The sequence below is a fragment of the Nothoprocta perdicaria genome, unplaced genomic scaffold, assembly GCF_003342845.1.
Source record: "Nothoprocta perdicaria isolate Ctin4 unplaced genomic scaffold, notPer1 scaffold_151, whole genome shotgun sequence".
Lineage (NCBI taxonomy): Eukaryota > Metazoa > Chordata > Aves > Tinamiformes > Tinamidae > Nothoprocta > Nothoprocta perdicaria.
Window position 1 is genome coordinate 118,171 of NW_020454661.1, and position 22,675 is coordinate 140,845.

A 22,675-nucleotide genomic window follows, 5' to 3' on the forward strand; every position below is an offset into this window, starting at 1 on the left:
TTAAGACATAATGTGTAGCAGGTGTGAGTTAGCCTATAATCACTACTAGGCTGGGCAGCTGAAATCCCTTGGTGTTTGGCATTGTATTGCTTACCAGGGGCCTGCACCCTTGTGTTTTGCAGCTTCGTTTGCAGGCTTTGCACAGATAGTTCAGTTGCTCAGCAGCTTTTGTGGGGAAGCACGGTGCATATTCATTTACTCTACTGGTTTGGAAGTTTTGAGCAGAGGTTGAAAATCTACTTGGGCTCTGTTGTTCTTGAAACTGAATTGCACTGCTATCATCAACTGATGTTATGTGGAAAATATTGTGTATTGTTAATTTTTTTTTCCAGTTATCTAATAGCACAAAATAGTTCTGCAAGTGATAATGGTGCTGCTTTAAGATCTGTCTGTAGGGAGAAGTTATCGGCTACGTTCCAAGTTGAATCCCTGGGAATAATGATACGTCTGTAGTACCCTCTGCTGGCACCCAAGCATTTGGAGAGGACTACAGTGCATCTTGTTGTTAGACAATCCCACTGCTTATCAGCAAAATTTATCCCACACTAATATGTTTTGCTGCAATAGTAATAAGATAGATTAAGAATCTTGCTCTTGAACCTAATAGTGCTCTCAGCAGTTTGCTGTAATATTAGTAATAACAAGCTGGAGTTTTTATTTTGATGCCTAGAAACTGTGAATAAGGTGTAGGTAAAGACCATGATTTTAAACAGAACTAATAAAGCATAAAAAGCAAAACACTTGAGGAATTCTCAAAGATGAGATTTTTCAGCAAAGCTTTAGGATCTGTGCTTCGAAGTGATTTAATGTTTAAAATCTTATTTACTTATTCAAATTGCATTAGCTGCAATACCGAGTACACTTACATGTATTGTGTACACAATCTGGACACTTGCTTGGCCATTTCTCAGAGCATCTTAGCGTTTGATTACCTTACTAAAGCTCAAATTCTGGAATTCAGGACTATCTTCTCACTGGCTTTTTTTGAGAGTGAATTTTTTTAATGGTTGTGGTGGAAAGCTAAAATGTAAACTTGAAAGTTTTTAAAAACTAAAACCTAACTAAACCTAAACATTTTCTTGCGGCTTCATGGAGTTACTGAAATGTGTCATGTGGGTAGCAGAGAGAAAGCAGAAGCAGCTGGAGAAGACTCCAGCTGGAGGCTCTTTGGGGCAGAAAACAGCCTCTTGGCAAGCCTGGAAGAGGTGAGGTCCCTATGTCATGCATACTGCCAGCTGGTCTTACTGAATGCTAATTTTGAATGCTTCAAGTTAGCAATAATGGGTATGTAACACAGAGTGCAGCTTTAAAGCAGCACTAGGTGGTTTTCCTTGGGCTAGATGGAGTACAGGAAGCCTCTTCCTCAGGGCAGTGCGAACTCTGGGCAGGCTAATTTATCCTTCTGCTGCAGCCGGAGTAGCACAGAGGCAATTCGGGCTTATATCCACCGGGGAGAAACCACACACATGACAACAGTATGAAAACCCTGGCAGAAAACCGAGGTTCCTGGGCTGGCCTTCACCTTTAGGTTTGCGGGAGTTGGCCGGCTGCAGCCCTGAGTAGAAGGGTTTGTGATTAGTGCCTGCGGGCTCGCGCGGCACTGGTTGTGCCAATGTTTGCTTGACTTTGTCTCTACGTGGTTGTTTCTGTTCTCACTCCTGGAAGAAGAGCTCTTGCATTAAGCAAAGTAGGAAAAAGCAGAACCGCCAGCCTTGTGGGCACAGGAACATCTTAGGTAGGAGACAAATATAATTGGCTGTTTCTGGTTTTAGAAGACTTAGAAAACTTTTGGAAAGTGAATCCTATGTAACTCTAAAGGCAGAAACTTCTGGGCCTTTTGTTTGGTTTTGTTCTTAAATTTAAGAGATGATTCTAACCGTTCCAACTGCCATTTCTATGATTTTTTTTATGACTTTATTAAGAGCGGGGTTTGCTCCTACCTGTTATGTATGAGCTATATAAGCAGCTGTTAAGAGGTTATAACAAAATAATAGACTGGCTCCACTTTAATACACTTCACAAAGGGTGGATTCAAACTACAATTAGACAAAAGTAGAGTGTATCATCAAACCCACTTGTCACGGTACCTGTATATGCCAGCAGTCCTATGCTCATTGCAGCCTGGGCTCTCTCCTCTATTGGTAGTTCTGTGTTCCTCAGGTCTATGCCGTAATCCTGAATTTTTTTATGGTGAAGAGCACTGTCATTTGTCTGGTCAGGCCCTTTCTTCACAGAAGGGAAAAGATAATCGATAAAAGTTTGGTAACAGTTTTGGATCCTCTTCAGCATTATTTCCTGGTACTCCTTGTGGAGCTTTTAAAGCAACTTGAGTGACATTGAAAGCTGTTTTAGCTGGGAATGTAGGGCACTTGTGTTTGCTTGAAAGAAACCAGGTAATTTGTAACTAAGCAGCGGTTCCGAATGCACTACATAGAATTTGGTGACTTCATAGTTTCTAAGTAATGTTCTACCTTGTAATAAACAAAATATAAGCAAGTTTCTGATAGGTATGTTATGTACTTCCTGCTTTACTTAAATAAGAGTTTTTAGTAGTTATGGGAATATAAGAATATTCTGTTTTTTCTTAAACATACACTTCTTGCTGAGGTTCTAGGATGGGAACAAGAGCTACTCACTGTGGAACAAACAGAGAAGGAGCACTGAAATGTGACAACTCCCCAGTAAAACATTAGTTTAAAACTCCTCTTTGTAAAATGTATCTTGGTTCACTTCATATCGCCAAATTTTCAGCATGTTTTCATCTTTTTTCTACTTCTCTTTACCTGTCTGGTTCGCGATATATTTAATTTCTAACATAGTTATCTTTCTACTGTCAGGGGAAAGGTAGGTGTTGCCAAACCAGTCTCCTATGAAAAAGCAAAGTTGTGCCTATTAAAACACAAGTTAAGACTGCACCATTTCTTCTAGCACACAAGAAGCTGGAGTTCACTCTCTGCCCTCAGATAGAACTCTCTACTATGTCTACTGGTCATGTGCTGTAATCTGTATGTTTGGATAAGATTTAGAACAGGACTGCTTTAATATCTCCATGAGCTGGCCTTCTACAAAGCGGGAATTACATGTTTCCACTCTGAGAGACACTTAGCAGGTGGTTTCACATAACTTCGGTAAACTTTCTGAGACTGCGATAAAATGGTGACTTGATGACCAGACTTGGAAAGACAGCTATTGCTCACAAACTCTTTGCCTTAAAATGATTAAAAAAGTTTACCAATAACAAGTTTAATCCAATAATAAGTAGGGAGCCCTAACTGAGCAGTCTGGGAGCTGATTTCCACTGTGGTTGGAGGTTGTATGAGCCTCACTTTGGGGAAGCTGCTGACATAACGAGTGACTGTACATACGGACTGATGTACTTAGTAATTAAAAAATAATCTTTATTATAACTTAAAAGTGATAGGAAATATGGTGAGTACAAATACCACAAAACTAAAGGCAAAAAAAAAAAAGGCAAAAAAAAGAGCACAAGTCAGTACAAAAGAACACCTGGGAGAATTCAGCTCATGGGATAGATGTGTTATAAAAACACATAAAACACATGGTTATTTCACCTTCTATAAAAAGAGTCTATACTCAGTAAACAAGTAACCATTTTGAACTGTACAAAATGTACTTTTTAATTAAAGGAAGAATATAATTTTATAAATATACAGATATGTACATTGTAACATTCACAGTAAAAAAAAAACCTAAAACAAAACAAAAATCCTGCCTGCCAAATGCGTTTGGCGCACAGAGCTTCTTTTTGATGTGAGATGTTTGCAATCTTCCGTTATATAATCTATGCAAATCTGGATACTTTAATTGACATCTAAATAGCATTTCATGCATAATGAACACAGTACAAGAACACTCTTCTGTTCAATTCTACTCATCTCTGTTAACTTAAGGCCCACAACCAACATCGTGAGGCACCGTCTTCCATTTTTGCAGTGAGGGCAGCGACCGCACTCACTTCACACTGTTTATTACTGCCTCTGAGGTCCACTTTTGTTCTAGTTCTAGTACTTTATATTGCCATCACTCTAGGGAAGCTACTAGTTAGAGGGTATGAGTCCTGCTTGCAGCCTGCAGAACTTGGCTTGGGGACTTGTGCAATATGTTGTACTCGCTTTTGGTCTCCCTGAAAAGAGGGGGTGAGGAGAGCACTTCACCTTTCCATATCGTTTTTCTGAACGTACGTGATTGTTCACCTCCCCCCAGCAAATCCCAGGATTAATGACGGTCACTGTTGGAGGGCAAGAGGAAGGAAATAGAAGAGCAGCAGAGGTGCTGAGCATGAGTCACTGAAGTGACGCCTCCCAGGGCTCGCATCGTGCTGCTTCTGGAGGCAGCGCTCGGCCACACGAGTCCTTTACCTCAGCGTCGAGGCAGCTGTGAGACGCCGGCGGCGGCGTGGGCTGGGGCGGCGCTGCTGGCCCCGCCGCAAGGCCGCAGCCACCCGCCTCCCAGCGGGAGGGAGGCTTATCCATAGCTCTGCTTGCGTGGACTCCCACGTGTCCTGTCTGATACTGCAGCACATATTTCAAGCTTGCACAACAACTTAAAAGAAGCAAATATTATATTCTGTAAAATCTAGGAAGAAGCTGGGCTTTAAAAACTCGGGAGTTTGCTGAGGCTGAATAACTGCAAATACATTATTACAGAGCAATCAAAAGACTATTCTTCCTCAGCATCCAGCTGTTCCATCATAAGCTGCATAGAGGAGCCAGTAGGAACTCTATAGCTGGATCTTACATTTTGCTTTTCTTTAAAAACTCTTTAAATTGCTACATTTCAGGACATTCACATGGAATTCTGCCAAGTCTTCCTTCTACTTCCCGTACTCAGTTATGCTCCATCTTTTTTTGACTGTTAAATTTTAGGCAGGTTCTTTTTCATCTAAAAAGCTGTGGCAGCTTCCATTCCACGTCGACTTCCAACTTTAACGAATTCTCGAGGGAATTTGTCCAGCTGTTCGTATGCCAGTCTCCCATCCTCACCTGAACACAAAATATTCAAACTTAATGAAACATGTTAGCGTTATAGAAAACTGAAAATCCTGGATTCTCTGCTCTTAGAAAGCACTGATCTGCTGGCATCTTCTTTCCATTCTTAGACTTTCTTATAACATTAAAGGCAACTTCAGAAATTACTTTAAAAAACAAACTGTGCTCTGAATGTTCATATTATTATTTTTTTTATCTCCTTGTAGTTTGTTGCTGGTTTTATTTAGAGTAAAACAGTAGCAGATGTGGTTTGTATGATTATATGAGACTATTTGTTGTCTTCTGAATTATCTCTGTCTCTCAAGGTCTCAGGTGCAGCTGTAATACAGTTGAAGCAGAGGATGTTTACACCGTTCTTGAACAGTATAAAGTTTATCTACTTCTCAATTCCTGCCTTGGCACTTCTAACAAGTAAATCTAACTGTGTGTCTACTAACATGTCACCAAAAAAGGCAAAAAGGAAGTGCTATGTTTGCTGAATCTGACTATTTGTGTCTGTCAAGCCCTTTTTTCTCAGGTACTGACATCTGTATGCACCGAAGTGCAGCATGTATATAGCCTAGTGAATGGAACTGACAATTGGGCAATACAATCTCCTGGAGTTTATGAATGTAACCTTGGTTAATTGTGTTAAGACCAGATCAATAACGTGTCCAGCAGTGGATTGACTTCCTGCTGAATTGCTGAGTGAAAAAGAGAATGTTTGAAGGATTTGCATGATTAACATCAGAGAGGGACACACCTGTGAGGCAGAAATAAATTCATGTGTAGCCTGCGGAGCCAAAGGAGGGCCAGCAATAGGCTTTTTTTTTTTTTTTTTAATTTATACTGTAGCTGTGTCCTGGAAGTAGTGTGACCCTGCAACTCTGCAGCTGTGTTTCAGCCTCACACTGAGGTGCAGCTGGATGACCGGCAGATGGGCAGATTGTTCTGCCAGATACAGATGAAGGTCTATACAAGATGTTTGAGTTCGGCAAGACTGGTGTCCAAATAAGCACAGAATAATAACTTAGCCCACATGGAACAGGTGGCAGTGCTAAGGGTGTTTGAGAGTAAGTTTTGTTTGAGTAGCCTGTTGAGCTGAGTAAGAACTGGAGGCTCAACACGTGACACAGTGTTCTCCCAGAGGAGAAGGTTGGACACACGGTGTGCTGCTCCTGTCTCCTTACGACTCTCAGGTGGAGACTTCCCATGAGATGCAGGACACAAAGGCTGTGATTTTAGTTCAGCCAAATCACTGGCGTTACTGGCTTGAGTGCCGGGCGAGCAGGGACCTGACTAAAATCATGAAATTTTAAAACGCAGCAGCTCTCTTTCCTGGTCCATTTTTTTTAAAAAGAAAAGTATGACACAGAACATCTCTGCTTCTTCAGCTTCGTTATAAAATATTTCTGTCAACTTCTTCGCTATTTTTTTCTGACTTCCCTCTCCAAACTCATGCAATTTAATTTCTCTTGGTCCATTTTCATGTTTTTCAAAACCAATGATTTCTAAGAATATGTATTTTAAATCTGTTTGAGTCTCTAGGTAAAGTTTTATTTTAGCCTAGAGCCTTGCATTTGTATATCTTAGGTGCCTTAATTAGCTGCTGTGTTTAAAAACAGAAACACGTGTATGTTGCTATAAAACATGCAACTCACCGAGGGAGAGCAGGGTTTCAGATGCCACTTTTCTGATCTCTTCATTGTCAGACTGGCAGAGTGTGACTAGCATTTTAATACTCTCAGTAGCCTGGAAAGTACAAACCCAACTGTATTAGCACTACATGTTACAACAGGGGTTCTATTTCACAACCTTGTGCGACTGCATTGAGTCTTGTTTGCACTTTCTTTCTGACTGTATACATATGCACAAATACTTCTGTAAATATAAGTATGTTATTTGCATAAATAAGGCTGACTTTTGACTACAGGCTGTGCGAGGGGCTGTAGGACAAGGCTGTCCGTGTGCCAATGTATGAGTGCAGTGGGAAGAGGAAAGGGAGGCAGGTGACAAGGGAGGGAGTTTCATCCCCAGCCTATCAAACTTGGTGAGTCAGAACAGGCTGTTCCTGCTGGCCTAACTGTATTTGTAGGAGCAGTTTTCTGGTCAACCAAGTCACTTGAATTTATTGCTGCAGGCTCCTCACTGGTGTCTGTGCTGACCAGCCCTTGTACAGTTTTCTTTGCTTTTGCTATTTTGAGAAGAAAAGGAGTAAATCTGCTGTGCTTTGCTGCAAAGCCCTGCAGAGAGAGCAGCTGTCATCGTGTCTAAGTAGGTCTTGCAGTAACCCTGTAACAGAGCGAGGGGAATGAAGGGCAGGTACCTTCCTTAGCCACGACACAGGGAAGAGGCTCTGGGCGAGGGAGTCGGTGTTTGTATGTGTCTTGTTTAGGCTGGGAGTCAGGGTGGGTTGTGCAACAGGCTAGCGCCCTGCTGGCACCTCATTCAAGGGAAATGAGTCTTTTGTGTCTAGGTGATATTGGAGGAGGTGCCGATTTTGGGATGCTGCTACATTCTAGAACTGTCTTCTCCAGGTGCAGTTTTGAGGGAGAAATAATCAGTCTGTAGTGTTAGTTCTTCTGAACATATATTTTTTTGGCCTGGTATCTAGTACCAGGCAGGCATAGACAGCTGCTGCCTCCCAGGGCTCTCCACGACCAGTGTAAGGGCAACTTTGTTTTTCCTTTTTGTCACAAGTAAAGTGCAGAAATAGCAGCACAAGTGAGCAAAAGACCCTATATTCATGTGTACTAGTTATCTACCTGTGTGGTTTGTGCTTCTGGCTTACACAGTCCGTGGGGTATCACAAAGTGAGTTGTAATTTCTTTCTCTCTTTTTTTTTTCTACAGTTGCAAACCATGTGCGTTAAGGCTAATTTTATTTTGGGAGAGGATGTCTTCTCGACCAGAACTCACATTTTTTTTCTATATTTTGCAGAGGTCATTCTCTTAAAATCAGTATGATAGGGAGCAAAAGATGAAATGCAAAAGATAAACCCTGTCATTTTCATATGCCCCATCTTAAAAGCAATGCCAAGTGCCACAGCTGAGTGCCTTGCCTCTTACCTTGAGGTACCTTAGAGCCAGGCAAGCTGCTCTCTGCAGCTGGAGGTTGGGCTGGGTAAGTGCTTCACAGTAATAAATCAAGGCCTGCAAACAGATAAAGAAGAGAATAACAAGATAAAGAGCAGTGGAACAGTGAAAATATCTGCACAGATGTGAGCAGAAGGGTGGCTTGCAGATATGCTGCTGCCCCATGGAGCCCAGGGCAAAGCCCTTCCTTACTGGGGGCCGTGTGGGCACAAGTACAGAGATGAGGGAGGCTCTCAGCACAGAGGCTGCCCAGGCCACTGACTCATGGAGGTGCGTGCTCTGAGGGCGGCTTCTGGAGAGCAAATGCTCACATTGAAGTGAGCAGCGCAGCCTGGCGTCTCTGCAAAACCTGCCAGGGAGCAAATAGGCCTTGGAGTCTAAATACCTCGAGATGCCTCTTGAGATGGTTCCTCTAATACAGTGATGGTAGCAAACAGGCTGGGACGGTTTTCACCAGCACTGGGAATGACTCTTGCAAGCTCACCAGGAGCTGCTTAGACCAGTTTACAGCTCGATTGGAGAAATCAGTAACTACTGCTGTGCAAACAAAACCAGCCTGAGCTGCAAAGTTTAGTGGCACGCGGCAGCGTCATGAACTCCATAATGCCTTAAGGCATCTGGGAGGGAGGGGGGCGGTTTCTTCAGACAGGGAACCAGATGTTGTCTGAGTGTACAATCCAGAAGAAGGCTGTATTTTCCCTGAAATGCTGCCTCCATGAAGCTGGAAGGGTGAGAGGGTGGTTTGAGATACCAAGAGACCGCAAAAATGGAAAATGAAGCGGGTGGGCAAAGAAAGAGGGGGCTAAATTGGTAGAGAAGAGCAGGAAAGAATGAACTGCCTCTTATTCTTCCCATTCTATCACTCTTGTCTCCTTCCACCTTCTTGTTCTTTCACTCTATCCTGACTGGGAACAAGGAGGGTGCAAGAACTGAAGATCTAGGGAAAGGTCTGCCATGAAAGAGAGAGAAGTCAATCCATAATTTCTTCCTCTTCTGTTTTCTGTTTAATCTGGCCCTGCTTGTTACCTTCTGTATCAGTGATAGATCTTAGACTGGAATTATTTGGTTTCACAAAAGCTATCAGAACTGATGCTGGTTCACTCAAGGCAGTTCCACCCTTCCCAAAATGGTGGGAGAGCCCATGAATATCAGCCTTCTTTGGAATAACCTCTCAAATTGATGTCTTTGCACAGTGATGATGTTGGGGAATGTTACTTAGAGGCTAAGTCTGAGAGTGCCCATCCAAATTGCTAAAATGTGCAAGACAGCTGGAAGGGACAGGGCTTGCTACCTGTTTGCACAGTTTTGATTAATAGCTCCGTAGTATAACGGCAGATAGAAACAGATCTACATATTTACAGAAAAAAATAGATAGGAACATCCTCTGGATCAGTTTAAATCTGGAGAAAATTTACATGTAGACATTTGAAAGATGAAGAAATTTATAATGTCTGAGTAGGGGATAGGTGAATTTCTGCCCCTTACCTTCTCCCTGAAGTGCCTGTTTTCTGCAGTAGCTGTCAGAAGCGATGCCACAGTCTCACTGACTTCATTTTTATTCTCCGTCAGAAGCAAAGCCAGCGCTCTCAATACTTCTTGTTGTGGTGGAAGGTTATTAGAGTTTATCTTAGGCATGTTCTGCTGCAGTTTCCCATCTTTCACTGACTGTAGCATCTGAACCACAGAGGCTGGAAGTGCAAAAGGCAGAAAGGTTCTTGTTACTTGATTTATCTTCCCAGCACCTCCCCATTAGCAATCCTCTTTTTTTTTTTTTTTTTTTTTTTTTTTTAACTACCCTCAGAAAGGACAGACGAAAACCCCTTAACTTGGCAATTGTCAGCACTGTGATGTGCCTATATGGGGCTCTCTGCTTCTAAGCTGGGCTGAGTTTCTCAGATACCTTTCCTAAAGAGGAGGAGATGAGCAGATGAGCTGGAAGGGATGCTCGGGTTCACCCAGAGATGGCTGAGTGCCTGCTCATTGCTCCGACTCTGGTGGAAAATGGGAAGTTCCCCCCTCAGCAAGTGAAACCAGAGCTCTAGCTGAGGCAGTGACTTCGAAAGCATCTTTGTGATACCTTTTTTTCTAAGCAGGTTGATGCCCCCCACCAAGAATCAGGGCTTATGTTTTTCAGAAGTGAACTGAAATGCCTTTTCCTTTCCAGGCTTTTGAGTAAGAGCCCGCCAGCATGCCCAAAGTGGAAACTAGGCAAAGTTCCTCAGACTTTCTCAATTGGAAAAGAATACAAATTTGCTTCCCAGGAATAAAAGCTGAGCGTGCTGCATGGAAAGTCTGCTTCCCTCTTTAGATCTCAGGGCCAGAACCTGCCAAGCCCCACAGTGCTGTGATGCTTCACCTCCTGACAGGAGCTCCGCGCTTCAGAAGCTCTGTGCATAGAAGATGATGAAAGACTGGAACTCCATCAAAGCTGTGAGCACAGAAACCTCCCTGGATCTGGAGCCCAGCCCAGCAGCATCAGCCATTTAATAAAAAGCAACTCTTTCAGCATAGATCTTTCCCATTCTAATACAGAAGTAGAAATTGCTGAGGATGTGAGTGCATCAGCTCTTTTTCTTTAATATGTGCAGCTATATGTAGCATCTACTGCAATTGTTTGCCTTCTTTTCCACTTTCTTTTAAAAAATCAAGCTTAAGGGCCAAACTGTTTTATTCTGACCTCAGAAAGACTCAGAATATACTTCCCCTTTAGTTTCCAAAATGTATTTATCCTACCTTCTTTTGCAAGCTGCAGCAGATAGCTTCCAAGGTCATTAACACTGTGGCTGGCAAAGTAGTTGTAATACTGAAAGACTGTTATGATTTCTGAGGACATACTGGAGTAGAGGACGGGCTCTGTTCGGTCCAGGATCTGAGACACCAGAATTCTGAAGACTGCAAGCAGCGGACAAAAGAGCGTATCAGAACAAAAGCTGCTGGCTAAATCCCACGCTGCACTTCAAATCCTAAAGGAAGAACTGTATTTTCAAAGCCAGGTACCTCCCAACATTTCTAATCACCGCTATGGGCACAGTTAGTTTCCCTCTGTCCAGCTCATCCCCAGGGATAAGGACTGACTTCTGTCAGTTTACAGGCAACGGGAGGCCCAAGTTAGACTCTGCTCTTTCCAGGGCTGCACTGAGAAATGAAACCAGATCTTGCAAGGCCAATGCAGCTTCTTATCCAATACAGTGTCCTCCCTAACCACATGGTATAGGGAATCCCTAAACACATATCCACATACACAGTCCAATTGCACCTCAGCAATGCCACTGAATTAGGGAAGTCTTGCTTAGACACAGAATTTACTTTCTGAATAGTTCATAAATGTTTTTTTTTTCTGCTGCTGACCTCTCATATTCTATTCCAATATAATTATTTTGGGACAAAATTGTTTGAAGAGCTGTTACATTAATTTTCAGGTGAATTGTGGAGCTGCATCCAAACAGACCTCCAGGGGATTGGAAGAAAGCAACCAGAGTTGAGTAAAGTCTGTTAGAAAACAATAATACCAAATTTGTCTCTATTCTGATGACAGGTGAATATATTTTTAAAGCATTTGGTACCCGTTTCTGCAAGTCCTGGACATTCTTCATTCACAGTGGTGGCAAAATTGATATCTAGCTGCTTCATCATCTTGTCTGCAGATGTGTGATACACTCCTGAAGGCCCAGTACATTTTGTCCAGAAAGCCAGTAGTGACAGCTTCTTGTGAAACTCTGGAATCGCTGGAGGAGAAGACAAAATGAATGGTGAGAGAGCGCCATGCTGAAAACATTATGTTCCTAAAGATAAAATATCTCTAGTGTGGAGGGCTGCTGACCTCACTGATGGGCAGGCTGGTTTGGTAGTTTGCCCTGACATTAATTTCACAGTGCACGGTCATGTGTTCACAGCCACGTTTGTAATGGGTTGCTTCCTTTTGCCACAGTAGGATGGCAGAAAATTTGCTCTTGATCCAGTTCAGGGCACTGATGTGTCATTCCTTTAAATACCACGAAGCACTGGGAGAATGCAGCAAATGGTGTGAACACAGGACTGGGGCTGGGGAGCTGATCCTTGTCCTAGTGCTGTTTGTGTGGGTAAGTCACTCAACTTTGCCTCTGTATTTTCATTTAAAAAAAAAAACCCAATGTGTGTTTACCTATCCTGCCAGGGTGCTCACATAGATGAGTAACTGAGTCTATGTTAAACTCATCCAAGGTACGAAAATTCATGCAACAAATGCCATACAAACAGTTCTATATAGAAGTGACTGAAAACAATCTTCTGGGTAAACCATTCAAAGAGCTGTATTATCATCTGGTGCTGTAAAACAGATCCCACTAAGAGAGGTGGAGAGAGGACTAGGCTCTTTCAGAGTGGGAGCATCCCCTCCCCTCTGCAGCTATTTTGTCCATCTGCTGCACGTCAAGCAGGATAAGGATCCATATATTCCCTTCTTTTTTACCTCTTTTATTTCTGGATAAAGCCAGAAAAGGAGTCTGAGCCAGTGCTCAGGCTAGAATAAGGCCACTGACCAGCTCCGGTGACTACAGCAGCATCTGTACCCAAGTGGGAGGCAACTCTTGCCGCAGTGCATTTTCCTACGGGTAGTCACGGAGAGTGGCTATGGAAGCACGTGCACATATCCAGAGCAGTCCATGTTAAAGCGAAGCCCCTAACTTGTCCCATCTCTTACCATCCGTGAGGGAGGTAAGGTTTCCCAAGTGCTCAGCGCTGATCTCCGCAATGTTCTCCATCACCAGGATCTGTCTTGATAGCTTATCCAGGAGGTCTCTTGCGACAAATGGTGTTTTACTGGAGAGCACAATTTGCTGATGAAAATAAGTGGGAATAGAGAGGGGGGAAAAAAAAAAGTTACTGAACTAGAAAAATTCAAGATGAAAAAAAATCCTTCCCAAAACCCTGGCACCTGACAAAGTGTAATGGCAAATTCATCAACTGGAAGCTCCTTTACTTCAAACTTTTTTTTGTCTCTGTGATATTTTATGGTCCCAGTTGATAAGCATTACTGCATATATTTTTAGTATCTTCAGCCAGTTGCAGTCAGTTAAGTATCCAAGTGTAGGCATTTGCATAAGTTATTTCTGATTTATGTGCTCAGCTTTATGAATCTTAAGGCCAACAAATATTGTTTGAGTTTTGCATAATATCGGCCATGGCATTTCAGAACATTTCTGCCAGTGAGCAGACTATAAATCACTCTTTTTCTGCTCTGTTTCACCTCTGATCAACTACCCAGGTGCCCTCATTAATTTGGTGCTTTTCCCAGGCTAATGTTTCCTACCGCTGAGACCTGCATTTCCTTCAGCCGTCTGCTCTGTTCCTATCAGATCAGCTCAGTGTGGGGGACAGACTCTCTCCTCGTCTCTCCTGACTGTGTATTTATTGTATATTTATTTATTTAAGCCAAAGCCATCTTCTCATACTTGTGATGCAGCGGTGTCTAACTGAGCACTAAAGGTACTGAAATCAGGATCACTTTGCATTGCTTAAGTGGGACCTTTGGAAATAAACAGGAATTATATCTATCACTGCAAAGTCCAACTGTAATAAGGAAGCTGCGGTATGTTTTGATTCAGCAGGAAACCCACGATGCCTTTGCTGGCTACAGATCTAGAATCACACTTGCTGTGCTTAGGCTCTGAAAGGTTGGGCTGGTCAGATGCGAGTGTGGACAGGCCATCTTGACATCCCGGAGAGGCTGTCATGCATCCACTGTGTTTGTTTATGGATAGTTTGAAGTGGAGATTCCCCTCTTCTTCATACATAGGAATACTCTTTCGCTTTTAAATATCACTGTCTAGGGCTCTGCTAGAGTAAATAGTGGAGCCCCGGGCTTCCATTTTACCTCTGAAGACATGAGTTGCCCTAACAGGGAAACTGCCATCATTCAGTATCCCCTGGTGAAACCAGGGGAAACCTCTAACGCTTGGCAGTGGCTGATCCATGCGGGAAGCAGTTCTGGCAAGTTGCCCGTCCTTCCTACCAGGCGGCATCTCAGAAATGCCTGTAGTTTGCATGTCTGCTCTGTTCTGAGTGGGCCGAAATGATAGAGGCTTTTCCTTTGGCGCGTTGGGATGAGGGGTGTCACTGGGGCAGCGTTTGGGGAGGTTTCCGCGGTGGTGCCCCCAGCCGCCTCCCGCGAGCGAGGCCGGCGTCGCAGCCAGCTCGCACCCTGTGCCACTGGCACCCCGGTGCCCGCAGGAGCAGAACGAGCTGGGTACCTGAATGAGCTGCGTGCAGTACTGCAGGTGCTTAACTATGGTAATGTCCAGGCTGTCGTTTCCCGTGGTCAGGGGAAGAGGACTGCCTGCCACGCTGGTCCCAACGCCCGTGTCTTCAGTGAGAGCTTCGCTGAGGTGGCCTCTGGCCTCGGGGTGCTCTGGCCTGTAACTGCCAAGGGAGGGAGGTCAGTGAAGGGCCGAGCGCCGCCTCAGCAGACAGAACACACGCTCACTCGCAGGGACTAGCAGCAAGCACAGGAAGAGCTGCTGAAAGCAGCGATCCGCAACCACACAGCCCTTGCTAAGCCAGAGACCTTCCAATGAATACATCGTCTCCCAAATGAGCAGTGGGATCGCCAGCTAAGCGCAGAGCACGTGTGTGCACTGAGGGGACAAATGTCTTCCGTGGTGCCCTGATTGATGGCCTTGGCCAAGGCAGTGCCCTCACCAGCAAGTCTTTCCAACCTGCAGTTATTATTGCTTGGTGGTGAAGGTGTTTTCTTCCATTTGTAGGTAAATTGTTTCCCAAATTGGCCTGGATTAAGCAGCGTTACAGTTTGTGCCCTCAAGCATTAAGCTGTTAAGAACAAATCTATTTTCCTGGTGCCAAATTCAATGCACAGTGTAAAAGGGAAGGAAAGCCACTGCTGGAATGAGAGACATGATGTTTTCATATGCTCTTTTAGGCACAATGTGAACAGCTTCATTTGCCAGTAGTTTCTGTAAGAGCGTAAAGCTATTCTCACTGTGTTTTAAATCATTATTTCCACCTTTGTCTCATAAAAATGGTCCTCCCTGTGCCTAGGTGCAAAGCCCAGGCTCGCTCCCTGGCGAGCAAGTGTGTCTGGCTGCAAGTCCAGGTTCCAACACTTGCAGGCCTTTCACTGAGTCACACACACATCAGAAAGGGGAAGGAACAGGAATCTGTGCTGTCTAGGGATGAACTGCAGGGAAAAATGATTTTTTTTCTTCTAGTTTAATTTAAAAATATCAGTTAACTCGAAGTTATTTTGTAACTAACAATTCTTTTTGCCGGTTAACCTAAACTTTTGCTAAAGTGTCGTCTTAAATTTGCATCCCCAAACCAATGCAGTTTTGAGTTCCAAGTAGTGAGCCACACAATGTTCCAAGTTTCTCTTCCCACCAAGTCTTAATCAGGGAAGAGAACACGCCGTGAGGTGATGGGAACCGAGTGGTGCCCGCTTGTTTGTACTCGAAATGCTTTTAGAGTGGCCACGATGGGCAGTGAGGTCCCTTGTGAGGAAGCTCAGGGTGCTGGAGCTGCACTGGGGCCTCAGCCTGCCCTTAGGATCTAATGATTGAAACACAGCGTCTCCCGCTCCCCCGACAGCGACAGACCACAGCACAGCAAAACAGGTTTGGGGGTGGTGGGGTTGTTCTCAGACCCAAAGAGGAAAAAAAAAGGGCACGTAACACGCAGGGCCATGAACAGAGTACCAGTCATCACTCTTACATTCCAAAGGAAACCTACACCATGCTGCTTAAATCTGGCCCTGTGTTATTGTTACTGACAAGCTTAATCCACTGCAAAGACTCATTCGGCTAGAGAGAAAAGACAAGGGGAGGGGGGGAAAAACCACAGAGGAATTAGTAATTACATCCAAAGCAAGGAAAGCCAGGTCCAAACCTATGTCAAGGAAGAGGCTCTGCCAGTACTGATGTCTGGTTAATTTGATTTACCCTTCTCTTTTGGGGGAAGAGATTGTACACATTTGAACAGGAAAAAATATCCTGGAAGCTGAAGATTTTGTATGCAGCAGCCACAGGAAACCCTCTAGCCTTATAATCTCCTGCAGGATTTAATTTGGCCTTCCTTGAATAATGTGTGCACCAGGATCCCCTGTTAGTGACAAAGAGCTACTAGATCAGTTTTGCTTAAGCACAGCTGGCAGTTGCTACGAACTTACCTATTCTTCTCAATCTCAGTATCTGAAAATACTGAGTCTGCACCTCCTCCACCATTACAAACCTCCTCACCACCACCATCCTCATCATCAAAGTCAGAGGTGTTCAGGAAATCAAAGCTTTCTAAAGCACTTTCAACTGTTAGACTTAAACTGGAGGACCTGCTTCGGTTTACTGCTGGCTTGCACTGCAAAGGCAGAACGAACCAATGAAAACCCCAAATATTATCTACTACTAAGAGAGAGAGAAAAAAAAAAAAAAAGAAAAAGCTTAAAACTTTCAAACTCTTCATTTTATTTTCAAAATTTCATTTTATTGAGCATTTCATTTCAAACCTTCATATTCATAGCATACACAATCACTATCTGTGAACTGTAAAACCCTTCCCTTCTTAACCCCCAGCCCCTTCCCTCCCCCTGCCAAACCCTCACAGGTGAAATCCAGTGTGTTTTACAGACAGGAGAAATCCCCCTTGAATCCAGGGGCCACGGCTTTCACCAGCCTCCAAAAGCAGCAGTGGCAACTGAGCGCCCTGGCAGTTGAGAGGGGAAGGCTCGTGGCACAGTTGCTGTTACAGGTGCAGCAGCTTGGGTGCATGTAGCCAGTGCAGATAACTAACTCAGGTTTAGTCCTGGTGCAACTCCAGTGGAGCTTAGCCAGGACTGCACTGGATCCCATGCCTAGAGGTTAGCGCACGGGATCCCCCCAAAAGTGCAAACTTTTGGGGGCTTTGAAGCCATGTGATTGCAGGATAATTAAAGAAAAGCCAATCATGCATCAGCAAGGAGACTCCTCAGCAAGAGGAAGAAGCAACACGGTAACTTGGAAATGAGCAGTGCTGGTGAGGGGGAACCCTCGTGTTGCCCCACGGCAATGGGGCAACACAGGCTCTCGCTGTGAGGAGGGTCAAGGGCCTTGGTCCCGTGTGGCCAGCCCTGGCCCACAGAGCCGCACTCGGGTCCCCTTGCAGCATCGGATGCCAAATCAGTTCCTCGAGGGGTCACCTCCATGGTTTGTGCAATGACTTCTGCACCTCTGGCGTTGTGGGATCAAAGCAGCCGGGAGCCACAGGTGCAGGTCCAGAGCAAACCTTCAAGTCCTGGGTAAGAGGCAGGACTTTGTCTCAGCTCGTAGGAAGCAACGACTTGGCATCCAAGTTCAGACTCAAGGGCAGACACGAGCTCTTCTAGACCTTAAGGAGGCATGGAGGTTTGTTCCTAATTCATTTGCACATCTATAATCTTCATATGTTAGCATTTGTGATGTTTTATGCCTTAAAATAGCTGTACAGTCGTTAACTGATCAAACACTTCACAACATCCCCGTGCCACAGGCAGGGGTGGCATCCTCCTCTCCTCGCACTAAGGATTAATTGCAGCTGCTGTTCCTTTCTGCAGGCAAAAGCAACCCGCAGTACAGGGCCTTCCCGTTTCCTCCTCCCGTCTGCTATGGCCAGGAGAGCTTTCTTCAGCCACAGCTGGACTCCCACTCAGCCCCTTTGGCTGAGTGGAGCCTGTGCAGGTGCTCGTTGTGAGCCTGCAAGCTAACTGATCAGCCACCCAGAGGCATAAAACTCATGCAAGAAAGTGTGTGGGAATCTTGCCAATGGGGGCAAGATTCCTGCACAAGATTGAGGACCGATCTGTTTATACAGAGCAGCCAGGAAATTTTAAAAGAGTAGTACTGGATTCAGGCTGCCTGAACCAACTTGGGATGTAGTGCAAGGAACAGGGGCTGTTAAAAACTCCTTCATGTAGCAAAATAAATTGTCTTGCAAACACTAAAGGAAACAAAGGTATTAACCGAGTTAAAGAAAACGGTAATACAGAAGGATAAATGCTTCTTTCTTTCTCAGCTGTGTGTTTAAATAGGGAGGCTTAAATGACTAGCAGACCAACATGCATATGAATATGAAGCATTTGAAATGAGTATTTCACATTATAATACTGGGCACAACAGTGCATCATGAGATCTTGTCAAATACATGTCTGGCAAATATAAGTCACAGTTGTCAGTAAACATTAACAACACACATGCAAACCCCTTCTTTCTAATTGAAAAACATGCTCTGTCCATCCTGGTGCGATGACAGGATGTCTAACATTTAAAAAAATATGGGGAATCAAGGAAAAGGCTTGGAAAACACCAGGTGATGTGGGAAAGGCAACCTTTGGTGAGCCTTGGGCTCCTAAATTACTTTGGCAATTTAGAAAATGCAGCTTCTGTGGCTACACGGCCTGATTCTTGGCTGGGGTGGCCTTGCCCAGCTCAGCTGGGTTCAGTGGTGGCACCCAAGTACACCCACCAAAGACGTGGTCATAGGCATCTGCTTTAAAGGCAGAGGGTGGGCTATGGCCATCTCCTGCATGGCACAAGCAATGGATTCACAATGATTGCGGACAGAATTGAATTACTCTCCTTTTCTGTGCTTTCTGCTTTTCTCTGCTTTCTTTTTCTGCTTCCCTCAGGTGCCGAGTAGTTTGATAGATCCATTGCTTCAGGTATAAGGTTATAGTAAGCACATTGCAGATAAAAATGGAAAAAGCAACATGGTGAAAGGATGCTCCAGGCAGGAGCAGATCTACTGCTACTGAGGAATTTTACTGGTTCCCCACATCTCTGCTTTGATCCTATCCCCTCAGATTTTCTTTAGGGTAGTATTTTCTGAAAACATACTCACTTTTAGGATGTCGTCCAGATGCATCACTTCTTGGTCCAGGTCCTGAAACTCTTTATACTGCTCTTTATGTGGCTCAAGAGCTAAGAGCAGCCCTTGCAAGGCTTCCTCTATGCTTCCATCGAGGTAAGACTTATATCCCTCTGATTCTCCGCTTATGGATCCCTCGCACAGCAGCCGCTCTGGGGTCAGGGGGGCCTCTGCCGACGTCAGCCTTTTCACCAGCTGCTTCGTGATGTTGCCCTCGTAGGGATCCAGCTCCACCGGCTTCAGCTCGGAGCCCTCATCCGTGTCCTGCAGCAGGGACACCGGGACGCTTGTCTCCATGAAGACGCGGTCGCTCTCGGCAGCGGAGGGCTTTTGGCAATCGGAAGCTGCCCTCGGAGCTGCCTTGTTCTCAATCACTGCTCCCTCTCCCTGGGACTTGGGGTCCTTGGGTTCAGCGACCGAGTCTCTGCAGGAGGAGTCAGTGCTGCTACAGTCCAGGCTTGAGCTTTTGGAGGACTTGAGAGCTGGGTGCTGCGCGGGGGTCACGGTGATGTCGGGGCTGGAACTGACATGGGCAGAGGAGGACTCTGCTGAGCTGGCGGGGGACGAGCGGCCTTCGTAAGGCAGGTCGCCAAAAGTGAAGGAAAGAGGCCGCTTCTCCGTGGCTGCTGTGCCATTTTCAAAGACGTCATCTGACAGATTCGTCTGAAAAGACAGCAGAAACTTGTTAAAATAGAGAACGTGTTTTCCGTGTAACACTAGAAAGAGAAGGAAATCGTTTGTGGCTGGGAAAGAAAAATGCAGAGGAAGAAATTAAAGAAACGCTCAAGACTTGAGAAATGGGAAATGCATTTCAAATGCAACTTGTGCTTTCAGGTGGCACAACTCCGGATTTCAGTGGAAGTTTTTGCCTGCTCCAGAAGGACGGGAAGTCTTGTTTTCATTATCTCTTTGAGAGCAGGGTAAGCTAAGAGCTCTAGGAAGTGTATCCCAGGAACAAAGATCCCAGAACTGCATGTCTTATCAGATGGACTCAGCAACAATTCCATTCTACTGTTTCATTTCCTGATGGATATATCCTTTTAATGGGGTTGTATTTAAGCTACCTTGTATGCATTTTTGTACCCATTATGAATTTCCCTGGTATTACTTTCTAACTTCTGAAGTAGCAATCCCTAAAATGTAAAACTGGTTGCTCCATTAGTTTCTGTAATAATTAGAGTATTTTAGTGATTAGATGGCTATGCTGTTTCGTTTCTGTTGCAAATATTTCCTACGCATGGCATAGCTCTAAGAATTGCAAGCATGAGTTAGAACTCATGTTCAGCATGAGTTTCCTTCTGAAATGAAACAGCAGAATTTGTGGGGTCCTGTGTTACCAGGACACTGATCATCTAGAAAAGAACAAGAGTTTACAGAGACCCCAACTGATGAAGCTTATCTTGGATATATATGACCATATCCCTGAACAATGTGTGGGGAGCACTCCCAGCAGGAGTCGCAAGCTACTGTGATGATCTGACCAACAGATTTGGCTTTAATAGACTATGTTGTATAATCCCTGACTGCACACTGGACAGCATGAGAATCTGCCTGCTGACTTCTTCCCTGTTACCAAGTTTGAACAACCCTACAGTTGTAGAACAAGTATTATTTCAGGCAATTTTTAAAATAGAGAAAAAGCAATAAGGATGGGAAATATCAGACTCTCTCTGGAGCCAGAATACAATACATCAAAGCCGCAATTCCACCCAGCTGGGTTCTGAAGTAACTTTTAGCCTTTGCTGTGTGGCACACTCATGCAAACGTACAGCACAGATGAAAGGCAACTGCTATTTTGCTGACAATTTGCTGGAAACAGCTGGAGGCATTCATACATTGGCAAGGTTCATAAGGTTAAAGTATCCAAAATGTGCATCTTTTTTTTTTCCCCAGCACTATTAGCAGCTTTTTTCCCTAACCATAACTGCATTCAAAGATTCATTCCTTTTTTCTATCCCCAAATGAGTCTTTCTTTTACCACTGGATGTCTCATTACTGGGCCAATGTAGAACATCAATCAGCATAGCAGGCCATTTTTCACAAATATCGTGTTGGTTTGTATTCCTATCCCGCTCTTCACCCACAGATACCTGGCTTCTGATCAAAATCCTTGTAGAAAGGAAGAGGAACCTTGCTTTAATGTAAGCAGCATGTGCTTACAGTCATCCTCTTCTCTTTAATCCATCAGCAAAATAACCAAGTTGCAACAGAGATCACCACAGGCAGCATGCAGGGTAAAGCACATGCATAGGGGTCAAAAAACTCCCTTCACCAAACGAAGACCAGGACTCACGTATAGCTCTAGGCCTGCTTTTGGGCTTAGCCTGAGCGATGGCAGGTCACTGAAAGAGCGACTGCGCCGAAGCTTGTCAAAGAAAGTGTCTTGCAGAGCATCTAAGAGTGAGAGCTTTGGCCTCTCTTGCAGAGGATGCAGCCATTTCTTCCACAATTACGGCAAAAATGGTGTGAGGAAGGGCAAGTTAATTGGATGCTGTGCACTAAATACTTAAATGACATGCATGAGATGTAGCACTTGTAGGTAAAATTTGAATCTGTGCAGATCTGTTCAGCTCAAAACACAGCCCTGAGGAAGCCTTCAGAATCTGATTCATGCAAAATGCATGACTACTTCGGGTGCATCTTCACTGTAAGGGCAAATGTTACCAGGGGATAGATTAAAATTAACGCTGCTGTAATGGTTGCTTAACTGCTGCTACAAAGTGAACACAAGTTTTATAAAGATTATGCAAATATTTCAGCAGTGAAGCAAGAACTGTAAGTATGCAGTAATTGGCAATATTTTAAAGAGTACAGGATTGTTGTCACCTTCTTTCAGAATTAACAGCTAGCAATGCACTTATTTTATAAGTATTTGTAAGGGTAGCCTGCTGAAACTAGGCAGCAAAGCTTATCCATGTAAAGCAACGAAGTGTTTGCTGTGTTTGAACAGTGCTAGGCTTTCCCATCACAAAACCACCGAGCCGAGGAGAGCTTACAAAGAACGAGTGCTCCTTGAAGGTTGGCGTCTCCGGAGTGCCTTGGCTGTACATGGACATTCTTCTTTGGAGGGCAGATGCCTTGCTCATGTTTCCTGCAGAGGGGGTCAAGTCTTCAACATCAAATGGGCTGTGGACACAGGCAGGAAAAAAAAAAAGAAACATTGTTAGGCTGAATCGAAGGGAATTCCAAGTCTAGGGAAAAGGTTTTTGGAAAGGTACTTTATTAGCACACTGAAAACAAGAAGAAGCAGTTCTTTTCCTGAAGGGTTTAAAAGAAAACATTGTTGATCAGACAACATGCTCAGAGGTTTCTGTGTCCGACAAAAGTGTGCTACTCTAAGAAATCACTAATGTGTCATAGTCTGAGGCAACTCTTCTTACATGAAGAATATTCTTGGATTTGACAACTGTCATATATAATAATGAGAAAAGTGCTCTACCATTATTAGTGTTGTTGCATTATAAAGGAAACCAGTAGCTGTTAGTGCTAGATTTACATTTATTGCATTATACAAAATAACATAAACAGCTGTAAATGTTATAAGGTTCAATGCTTCTTTAAGGAAAGACAGTTATTTGATTAAATAGCTGTGATGTGGGTATGAATCATAACACTATCAGCCTATGCTTATTGCTGCTAACAGGCAACACTGAGAGACCTGAGGGAAAGGGAAAGGGAAAGGGAAAGGGAAAGGGAAAGGGAAAGGGAAAGGGAAAGGGAAAGGGAAAGGGA

The 22,675-nt window shown here is 44.2% G+C and overlaps 1 protein-coding gene across 2 annotated transcripts in view; it reads right to left on the bottom strand.

Moving 5' to 3' along the window:
* Positions 1 to 3,734: 3,734 nt before the first annotated feature.
* The window catches only part of RIPOR2 (RHO family interacting cell polarization regulator 2), a 31,574-nt gene continuing 12,633 nt past the window's right edge, over positions 3,735 to 22,675 (bottom strand). Inside the window, exons 11-22 of one of the 2 annotated variants that reach the window (XM_026034878.1) lie at positions 21,940 to 22,069; positions 21,237 to 21,383; positions 18,917 to 19,606; positions 16,239 to 16,423; positions 14,311 to 14,479; positions 12,762 to 12,897; positions 11,647 to 11,808; positions 10,817 to 10,975; positions 9,569 to 9,771; positions 8,057 to 8,140; positions 6,650 to 6,740; positions 3,735 to 5,003 (exon numbers count right to left, since the gene is read on the bottom strand). In XM_026034878.1, coding sequence (XP_025890663.1) covers positions 4,903 to 5,003; positions 6,650 to 6,740; positions 8,057 to 8,140; positions 9,569 to 9,771; positions 10,817 to 10,975; positions 11,647 to 11,808; positions 12,762 to 12,897; positions 14,311 to 14,479; positions 16,239 to 16,423; positions 18,917 to 19,606; positions 21,237 to 21,383; positions 21,940 to 22,069 — 2,257 coding nt within the window. In that variant the 3' untranslated portion in view covers positions 3,735 to 4,902. The remainder of the gene's footprint in view (positions 5,004 to 6,649; positions 6,741 to 8,056; positions 8,141 to 9,568; positions 9,772 to 10,816; positions 10,976 to 11,646; positions 11,809 to 12,761; positions 12,898 to 14,310; positions 14,480 to 16,238; positions 16,424 to 18,916; positions 19,607 to 21,236; positions 21,384 to 21,939; positions 22,070 to 22,675) is intronic. The other variant, XM_026034879.1, reaches the window with a different exon arrangement.